The sequence below is a fragment of the Acyrthosiphon pisum genome, chromosome A2, assembly GCF_005508785.2.
Source record: "Acyrthosiphon pisum isolate AL4f chromosome A2, pea_aphid_22Mar2018_4r6ur, whole genome shotgun sequence".
Taxonomy (NCBI): Eukaryota; Metazoa; Arthropoda; class Insecta; order Hemiptera; family Aphididae; genus Acyrthosiphon; species Acyrthosiphon pisum.
In genome coordinates, this window is record NC_042495.1 from 119,176,444 (window position 1) to 119,188,146 (window position 11,703).

The following is an 11,703-nucleotide window of genomic DNA, read 5'->3' on the forward strand; positions in this document are numbered from 1 at the left end:
ACAATGTTCTACTGAGTATAATATATTGAAAAATTGTGTTTATTATTACTTTTTGTTTTTTTTATTTTTAATTCTGTGTTTATTCAACTCCAATGGTATCAAGAACCAACACAATAAACTCATTAAGTATAATATTTCTTGTACAAAATATATATTATTATCTTCGCACTAAATACAAACAAATATAGCAGACTATTTAACTACTACTTAACTGCTTTGGATTTTTATTAATACTTTTCCGCATAAAAAAACAGAACTATATAATATATTCTCTAAAGTCTACGAATTATACTCTGAAACATATTTTTTTATTCTTTTTATATGGTTATTATAATATATTTACTGTATATTCATCTATTTACGTGATACCGGTGAATAGTTATGTGAGCACTACATGGATGAAAAGTAAATACAACCATAATAATATATAACAATACAAATAGAGAAATAAGGTAACAAAAATGTCTAAGATAAAAGTTATTTTAAATTATGACTCTGAATAATGTAAAACAAATGTTATTTGAATAATATAACCAAAAAAAAACATACCTCATAATTAACCACACAGTTTAAATAATTTAATTACACGCACTTATGGTAAAATTCAGATTTATAATTAAACTTGTGCTGGTCTTATAAAGTATTGTATTTACCAAGTTAATATTTTATTCGGTCTAATAAGGCAAAAAAAAAAACATTATTATTTTTATTAAGAAACATAACCAATAAATTAACAGACCAAAACATTGAATTGTTTTCAAATAGATTGTATATTCTTACAATATATTTGCAAAACTTCAGGTTTCTTTTTTGTTTTTGTTTTTTTTAGTGTTTTGGGTAACAAAATGGTAGTTTCAGACATTTATTAACTTAACACGAATTATTTACGTCCATTGAATTTGCCGTTATTTAAATTGTATTGTTTTTGTCTGTTACAGGGAAAGATAAAATGCAACCTCTGTAGGAGGTTTAACGGGCAGTGATGCTGTTTTTTACATTTATTGTCTGTGCAATAGCCGTCAACAATGTTTCATCGAAAATAGGTAAGCTGAAAGAATTAATTGACTATCGTGCAATTAAAGCCTCGTAACACTGCTTTTTGCGCGTACAATTAATCCTCTTCGTCTGCTCCTTATTCTTAACCCTTTCATACCAAGTTCCAATCAAACTGCTGTGCGCATATAAACGTAGGTGTACTGAAAGGTAAGAGTGAAATGAAACTTGAGATATGTACATAATATTATTATCTCGACGAATTTACTAGGTGTGGATTTAGAAATATCAGCCTTAGGTATTTCGGCAATTGACATAATATAATAATACTAGCTGATCCCGTGCACTTCATTGCCCGTTAAATGTACCAATTCTATATGAATCGAACTTTGTACAATTCGTTATTTAAAATTCGGTGTATAGTTTCAAAATTAATCTTAACTTTTCCGTTTCCCGGAATAAAAATTCTGATTCGCAGCAGTATATTATCAGGTAGGCAATCTACCTACGGTAGATCGCGGACCTCGTGCTGTTTGTACGTAGGTGTATGATTTAAATCTGAAGTATAAAAGTTATACCAAGTTTGTCGTATTCCACCTATGGTGGATTAATATAATCAATTAATACAAAATCCTAACCTAACATAACTACTAATATCAGATGAATAAAAAAAAACCAAATTTAACCATTCCTAATTAGTCTGTCTTCTTCCCAGAGGTTTAATCTACACACAAACATTCATACCAAGCTGAACCCGTGCCGTGTTTACTCCGTTGTCCGTAAAAAATTGAAATTTAAGAAAATTATGATTGTTCAACTGTTTTTGGGTGTAACTTGCTGCAATGTTCAATAATTTAATTTGCTGTTAGCTTGTACCTGATCTGCCCAAATAACCAATGGAAACCAATAATAAATAAATACTAATTTCTACTGTAGACTGTAACCAATAGAAACTATTTAAAAAATAAATAAAAATAAAATTTCCAATTTACATCGTGAACCTCAAGATCCCTGTTTGAGTACCTCTTTAAAATGCAAATTTCGACAAATCCTTTCTTAGTACCCGATGAAATTATTATAAAAATCTATCCTCGAAATTTCTAGTCGATAATTCAAATAGGTTCGGCTCTGCATTGATTATTGCTAAAGTACACTTTCCTATATGTATATAGATTTTGATGTGTCATCTATATATAGGTAGTATTACATCATAATATTATATTGAATAATAATTGACAATTTTGAGCGTTGAAGTTCACCCTTTATAATTTAATATCTTATATATAGGTTGATTCTTTTAAAGGCTAAAACTATTTTTTTCAAAAAGTATAAACGAATTTGTTTGTTTGAAGAAGCAATTATAAAAACAATTTTGTAATATCATAATATTTTGTTACCGTTATATTTTTTTAGAGGTTTTATTTTATTGATTTGTAGTCTGAATTTATAATTTTATGTTACAAAGTTCTGATAATATAGTTTTACCTACATATATCGAATTTAATACGAGTAGGTAGTTCATTAGTTGCAAAACCTATTGAAAATTTATAAGAACAGAGCAGTGGGCCAACTTTTTCCATGATACCACTGTAATATTCATTTCCACTCATCTTATCTTTACATCGATACTTCTTAAAAGTTATAAATATAAAAATATTTAACTATAAATTTGATTTAATATAATATGTTGAAATTGTCAGAAAAATATTCTGCTTCCGAATATAATGATATTTAAAATGTATTGGTAGGTACTGTCAATATTTCATTAAATAAAGTTAAAAAGTTAAAATGGAAACGATAAAAATAGTAATAATATCGATGTGTTCAACAATTATGTAAAAAAAAAATACCAATTAGGTACATGAATAATTTTTTAAAAATTGAGTATTTACCTTAAGAATAGTTAACTTGTATAATAATATAATATTTTTATTATATTGATTGAATTTGAACTGTTCAGACGTCCTTGAATCTAATAGTATAAGGTTTGGATTATTGATGCATCTGATGCGAGTATAATATTTGGGGTGAAGATGCGAAACCAAGGGGCACACGAAATTTTCAAAAATCGTTGCTTAACCGTCGATCGGCGTGAACGGTTGGAAGATAACTTAAATATTATTTAGATCGCCTATTTTAATTTTACATTCGACGTGTATTAAGAAGTAACTAGGTGAACGGGTCATGTAATGTTTTCTATTACCTACCCCAACCATATTATATTATCTACCAAATGAATGGTTTTCTCGTAGAAACAAGAGCCTTTAAATTAAATTCAGTTTGATAATAATTTAACGTTTAAAAGTAACATTTCCCAGGCGCCGTAATGTTTTTGTAGCGTAAACTGATCGTGTGCGAGCGTGTGTCTCCGTATGGTCTTATTTAAACCAGGCCAGTTCGGGACAAAATGCAAACGACCGCCGTCGTTGCGATGGTCGGCGAACAAAACACGACTGTGCCATAATAATGTAATAATTCTACGCTGTAGCGTAGGCCGCACGTAATATATCATTGGAAAATGCGACATATTGTACATAAATTTAACAATTTACTAAGAGGCTTAAAAACGTTTGCAGACCGGCGTCATATCGGGCAGAACCCGTGGCGGCGGAATCGTATCGCGTTTAAACCTAACATAATGCGGCGTCGTATATTAATATCCGATTTCGAGAGTTTCCACTGCAACCGCCGACCAGCACATATATAATAATATATAATCGGGTGCGCCTCTGCCACCACCGCCACCACCGCCACACCTCAACAACTGATCTAGCTGTATACATAATATTAAAATATAATACCGTCGTCTGCGGGAGAAGTCACTATTTTTCATTTAAAGTACGCGATCGAGGGCGGAAACGATTCCGGTCACCCGCCCACCATATCTTGTCACTCTGCTATCGCACCATAGTGTTATTATTAGTATTATTATTATTATTATTATTATTATTATCATAAAAACTGTATGAAAATATCTCTACCAAAACCCGTTTAGTCGTCTTTGCCCTCATCGTGACGTTGACATAATTATATCATCGATTGTCTTACTCGTTCACGCTCTCTCACTCACTCTCTTTCTCTCTCTTTATAATTTTAAACTATCCTACCACTTTCAAAGTGCTCTCCAAACGACGATACTTCATTTTAATTGCAAACCATTGGCACGCGAGATATTTTCTTTCGAAAAGGAAAAAAACGAACAATCTTACCGACGACACCGCAACGACAATACTGCACGCACGTTATGAAATACTGGAAATATTTCATGATAATACTACGAAAAAAAATCCTAACTGTACGTCACACATTTTGTTCGGTGAATTATGTGTACGTTGGGTACTGCTTATGTGATGTACGAACCGTTATTATAATGTATTTCCCAAGAATAAAATTTATCAAATTCAAAATTTTTATGACATATAACCCTCTGTTTGAATGAACGAATATGCGTGCCTGTATGTATACTTTCATTCTAGTATTATCATGATATAAATACGATTATTAGATTTTTACGGAAAAATAGACAATTAAAAAGATTGATAGGGAGAGAAAATGACATCGATTAAACAGACTATCCGAAAACTCTCATACGGTTTTCCGACTGCTTCGATTGTTTTGAAGATAAATCTTATTACATGTACGACAAATTTATCCAGCCGAAACTTTAGACAACTTTTAAACGAAATCTTTCTTCGCTACGCTTACTATATTCCACTCCAACAACAGCCGGTTGGGCCTTAAGTCATGTACGTACTATATATACACGCTGCAGAATCGGGACGACATATTAAACACATTAGATACTCTGAGTTTGACAAATTTCGACCAAGAACTTTAATGGAGCGAAAGTTGCCGTCATGTCATAGTCGCGTACCGAATTCCTGACGAATTTTCTCCCGAGACATTTTAAAAACACGCCTTAAGTCACTACGCTGATTTAGATTGAATACTCTTACGTATATCGATTATTCTTAAGGTACCGGCAGTCGAGGAGACGTATATCAAGCGCTTATAATAAATTATTCGAAGAGGATTTTCTACTTTCTGGAAAACAACAACACGTCTTGTACACTTGTAGGCAAACTCCGAACGGTTTAGTTTGAGAATTCCACATAAGTGCTATAATCATAATAACTGTAAAGTATCAAGTAGAGTAATAAAATGCAATCAACTATATTATATGTATTTGAGAATTATTATATCTCATATTTTTCACAACAATAATATAAAATCTAGTTTAAAAAAAACTACAGGGAGTAAGGTATGGTTATTTCATTCTATTATATAGCTACATTATTAAATCATTAAATAATGAGAATTTATAATTTAAAAATCAAAAACATTAATTATTATACCAGAATTTAATTTTGTACACACATCTTATGCGTATTAATAATAATTCACCAATGTTTAAATAGGTAACTAGAAACATAATGTTCACAATAATATTATCATACAGTGTAGTAAAGTGTATTATAGCCTGTAATAAATGGGTGGCAAACATAAACATCTCAATACGGCGCATTGGTTATGCAAAATAACTACACTCGTGTCAATATTATTAGCGAAAATAAAAAAAATAATATAATTATTTTGATACAATAATAGGTGATGCGTGAACAACATTCGGAAACCATAAAAATCGAGTATAATAATATCGCAATCTCGATTTTTGTTGAAAACACAACACCAACCAAATAAACAAACACAGATCCCAAAACAATGAAACCGTAATAGTAATGCCGCCGGGGTGTAAAGTTTTAATCTGAGTAGCAGAACAAAAATAAAACCTTTCCCGGTGATTTATGGGAGATTTTCCGACACCCTTAAAACTCGCGCTGCCACCGTATAATATCAAATAGATTGGAATTTACAAAAGAAGCGAGGAAAAAAGGAAAACTACCCCAAACTTTTCGACCGGTAAGCGGGTGCCTTTTTTCCAACCCACCGATACACTCATCACACACACACACTCGTATCGGTATCAGCGACCACAAAATGTAAACCACCGGCCTCCACGTGTTTACACTGTGGTACAGGTACCTACACAGCGTGGAAGAAAGAAAAAATCAGTCAACGCGAGTTGACGTTTGCTGTTGCAGTGAGTTCGTTAGTGGAACATGTGCACTGTGCAGTATATGAGGTAAATACCTCACCGACCTGTAGTTGCTACAAGTTGAGTAACCACCGCGTCATTGAGATCTCCGACGTGTCGAGGAGTTGCCGATAAATCAAAGTGGTCACAGACGGTGTGTCGAACCAAAAACCGTTTTGTCCACACCTCCGTCATCAGTAAATCGATGACGTCGTTGAGTTTCGTCGATAAACTGCTTTAAACTGCTGGCCAAGATGCCACCAATTGATGATGGTGATACTGAAGCGTGGGTAAACGATGACATTGTAATGTTTTTTTCAGAAAACCAAAAGAAGAAAAATCGTTGATTGACGGATCCTGGTTATAAATTCAGCTTTTTTTTTTTATCTTGAAATGTCCAACAGACGTTAAGATGTACCACGCACCAACAAGTAAAATGATACTAAAAAATTAAAACGTAGATGTTAAATTTAAAGTAATACATTTTTTCAAATTCAACGTACTTATACTTAGGTAAGAACTATTATTTTTGGAATTTTCAGAGAGTTTCTCAATTAATTTAATATCACTTAAATAAATTATATTAATTTCCACGTGATATATTATAATACTAATATATACATTATTACATACCTATATATTATATATTGTTTTTAATTTTATGCTATCATATCATAAATTGATTTTATAATCGATTTTTACAAATGGCCAACTTGTGTCATGAATGGGTAATGTTGTAAGAACAATCTTATAAAATTGACTTTGTTGTCTAAAATAAGTTGTTTTCGGATTTTAATTCAAATGTATGACAGAAATTATCTATTAACTGAAAAGCAAAATGTATAGGTATAAAAATAATATTTTTAAAATATAATTGTATTATTGAATGAAAGAGCTTTAATGTTATTTTAACTATATAAATACAATCAACAAAACATTTTAATTTGAACGAGACTAAAGTACCTCTGTTTGAAGTAGAGTGGAATCCGTTATAAATTCGAATTTTTAATCAGCATCATACTTTAAACCATTAAACATTATCTATATTGAGTAATAACTAATAATAACAGTTTTTATAACAATAGTAATTTTTTTGAAAATTGAAATGTTTACGTTTACAAGTGAAACAATAAATAAACAAATAAATAAATAAATCCTAAAATAAGCTAATACATTTAAAACGTATAAAAAACCATTACAATATTGTGCATTTAAGTGTGCTGCACCAAAGTGCACGAAAGAGTTTCGAATTCGTTTCATTCGAATGAACCTGAATAAATCGTTGAAGAATTTGTTTTATAATATATTTATATGATTATCTTAAACTTCGATCAATGTATTTATAGTAATTGTTAAAAATAAAACGTTATATACATCATCTTAATATTGAAATCTCAAAGTATGAATATTATTTTAAACACCATTAATTATTATATTTTAATACGAATGAAATAATTATGTTATAATAATTATATTTTTCCTGACAACAATGAGACCAAATTTTTAATCGAAAGAAAAAAAAACATGGATAGTATTGCAGTGGTCGACGTCTTGGTGTCGGACAACGAGCAATTCAAACAATGGTTCTGCGTATTCTAAAATTATTACGTTTCCGATGGTGGTAAACGTGAAATGCTTGTGGACTTATATCACAGAACAATATAGAAGAGACACTCTGCTTGATACAGATGTCTGAAGGTTTGGTATCGAAGTTAAATTAGGGTACCTGGAGGTTAGGGAGGTTGTTATGAACAATTTTTTTATACAATAAACGATTTTGAAAGGTATGAATAATTGTTGATTAAACTAGTTCCTATAATTAATGTATAATTATGTTTTAAAGACTATTACGTCATATTACAAGAACGATTTTGACTACTTTAAAACGTTACTTAAAAACAGAAAAATTAAAAGTATTATAATGGTATCAATGATTGAAAATTATGATAATATGAGCCGTCAGCTGATTCTGATAATTAATATCAAAACGACAGTGCCCATAAGAATTCAAGGCCATGCCCCCACTTTATTCAAATTGCATTAGGATTTTGGGAAGTGTCATACCCCTGCTTATACAGGCGTTCGATAAGCATTGAGATTAATTCAAAAACGCTTCCTCGTTGGGCTTTTGAGTACGGATAGCAATATAATAATTACTCCCTATAGTGTTTCCTTTATTTAATATTCTAGCGGTTTTGGCGGTTTTGGTGTGGTCTCGGCGGTATACGGTGACATGTCGTTTTTGAACAAAATATAACAAAAGTGTAGCTTAGACGGTAAACCACGATAACCGCTGTTTGCTTAGCTCGAAAAAAGTGCAAAGAGATTCAATCGAAGCGCATAAAACCGGCGCTAACCGGCCTAAACCGCCATTCCCAAAAAACGCCTTTGTCCACGTTATTATACGGTCGGAGTTCGATAAACTCATTTGTAGAGGCTTCGGGACTTTTATTTTTTCGTAAGTTTTACCATTATTGACATGAATGAAATTTGACTCTTGTTGAAAAAAAATTGAAACACAATCGCGGGAGGGGGTGTTGAAATTCGTTCGCATTTCAACCGGTGATACCTGCAGCCAGGTAACAACGACGCGACCAGAGCATTAGACAAATTATTTATTATACTAGCGCGTAGGTAGGCGTACCTACCGTATCATTATCGCGTTTAATTCCCGACACGGTTAACATCCCCCAAACCGACCGTAACCTATATTATATACTGTAATACGGTAAAACAGTAAACGTCCAATTGCATAATATTTATTTTATCGTTCGTATACAAAATTAACGTGTACGACGCGATCTACGCCTAATAATAATAATAATAATAATAATAATAATAATATATTAATATTGTTTACGTCAACAACAACTGTATACATGTGTATAATGTTTAATGTATATTATTATAATATTAATATAATATTGTCTCGTAGAGCGGTTTTTTTCCTTTCATAAATTATTGTAGTATATTCGGATGAATAATAAAAGTCTACTGTTACGCGTTACCGCAACAACGTCCTTCTACATTTTGGTTTTTACATTCTTCCTTTTATGTATACCGTATTTATATATATATATACATTTTTTTTTTGGGCGAACTATCCTTTTCGAGTCCATTACCACTATCGGATATGAATATGGTAATGTGTAATCCATACACGTATCACACAAGCCGATATCAAAATAACTCCAGATATATTTTATATCCAGCCATATTATAATATGCCGTCGTTTCACATATAAATTGGTGATTATGCATTTTCGCCATCATTCTTTTGAACAACAATGGGAAATTTCGTGTGCATATTTTTTGTGTTTTTTATTTTTTTTATCCGACACTATGTTTTAGCCGGAGTGTTCACATAATATCACAATGCATATTATACATATAATAATATGTGTATACATAATGACTGGGAAACAGTCGTAATGTTTATTTATTTCAACAAGCCCTATAATACGTATGCGCGTAAGCTACATATTATATCTATATCGAATACATTTAGTCGGATGAAAATTATTACACAACACAGATGTACGACGTATATGACATTAATTTCTAATAAATGTTCGGTTTTTCACGCAAAAGGTAATTTGATATTAATATGTATTATAGCTAGTGGTACTACGCCCGAATTTATATAACCGTTATATCACACTAGCTACTTTTGCGTATATATAAAAAAAAATCTGTGGTCGAAATCAAATAAACAATTATTATTAGGCGTTGCCTGGCAACGGTAAGATTTTCTTTTCGCAATAAAACTAGGAAAGGTATCTTATTATCGTGTGTGATGGACGAACGACATAAAAATGCGTTACGGGCTGATAATGAAAAAGTAACGTCGGGGGGAAAGCTGTTAGACGTCTATAGTACACCAAAAAAATGTGACTATTTTCGCGTTTTGATAAATTTTAATATTCTGTTATATTACAGCTTGTCACACTTATAATATAAATCTATTATACAAAATATAATCTTTAGAAAATATATTGGAAGGTTTTTTGTAAATATATCTTCGTGAAAAGATGCACCGCAACAGTCCAAGTCCCTAAGTTATTCCTTTTGTGGGTCATAAACTCTCGCAACCTTCTCTCCGCCCATGTCCACGCCGACGTGAAGTTTGAACCCTGCAGATATTTGAGAATTAACCAAACTCGAAATTTTTTTTCGGGTCTGACCAAACTATTTTAAATTTTAAATTTTAAATTCTGAGTGGAACGATGAATGTATTGATTTTACAATGATGTGTGTTTTTTTATTTTTTTATTTTTTTTATTTTTTTTATTTTTTTTGTGTCTGTGTACACGATAAGTAGTCGAAATAATGCTACGATTTTCAACTTCAGTATCTTGTTCGATCAGAAAGTGAATATCGTTGGTGCATTGGGGAGGTCAAAGTTTAAATTTCCCAGTGGTTTTCAAAAGCGCCGGGAAAAACAAAAGAAAAATTAACGAAAAACGGGAATTTTTACGCAAAATCGATTTTTCACAAAATTGAATTTGGTTTTTGGTGTAACTTTAAAAAAAATTACCGTAGGTACATGAAATTTTGACTGAATGTTTATCTTAGCATCTTCTATACACCATAAAATTTTCAAAATATTTTGATGTATTTTGAGCTCTTTACGGACATTTTTATTTTCCATTTTTTTTTAGTTTTTTTTCTAAAAATATCAATAAAATTTTATTTATTGATTAAAAAAGCTTGAAAATTTAATAGAAGGCTCCTAGTATATTGTTTCATCGTTAGTCACAGTTTTTTTTTTTAAGCATTTAAACTTCAAAAAATGACAAAATATGGAAAAATCACGAAAATTTGCAAATTATTTCGAGTTATAAATTCATAAAAATTTTTCTTTTTAAATTTGATTGTAAAATAATAAAACTATTTTAAAATGTAATACAAGATTCCTTATAGTATAATCTACCTTTACCAAAAAAAAAAATGTCTATAAGAAACTCAAATTAAATTTTTATGGGCGTTTGAAATTCATATTTTTACAACATTTGATATTCACTGGATTTCTTACGTAACGATTTTCTTATTTTGTTGTAATTAAAAAACGAGTGACTGTAGAAACTTGAAAATTTCACTGAATGTTTATATTAGCATTTTATATATACGATAAAATTTTTAAAATAATTTGACTCTTTTTGAGCTGTTTACGGACATTGTAAGTTTTCAATTTTTTTAGTTTTTTTTTTTCTATAAATATCAATAAAGTTTTATCTGTTGGGCCAAAAAGTGTATAAATTTAATACAAAGCTCCTGATATATTGTTACAATATCAGTTGAAAAACATTAAAAATACATAGGCACAATTTTTTTTTATAAGCATTTAAAGATCAAATTTTGACAACATTTATCAAATTTTAATTTGAAAAATTATTTTGTAGTTAAAAATTTATAAAATGTTCAATTTTTGTATCTAAGAATTGAAAATTTAAAACAAGATTCCACGTAAGTAATTAATTCTGTTACCAAAAAATCTAAAAAATACATTTACGCAGTTTATTTTTATAGTCATTTTAAGTACAAATTTGGACGAAATTACATATTAAAAACCTAGGATACTATTTTAGTTATTTTGTTGTGATTGTATAATATTA

The 11,703-nt window shown here is 30.4% G+C and overlaps 1 protein-coding gene across 1 annotated transcript in view; it reads left to right on the top strand.

Annotated features, from left to right (window-relative positions):
* The window catches only part of LOC100570667 (acid sphingomyelinase-like phosphodiesterase 3b), a 75,875-nt gene that overhangs the window by 21,081 nt on the left and 43,091 nt on the right, over positions 1–11,703 (top strand). The window contains exon 2 of the mRNA XM_003246206.4: positions 939–1,043. Within this exon, the coding sequence (XP_003246254.2) occupies positions 983–1,043 (61 nt within the window). The 5' untranslated portion in view covers positions 939–982. The remainder of the gene's footprint in view (positions 1–938; positions 1,044–11,703) is intronic.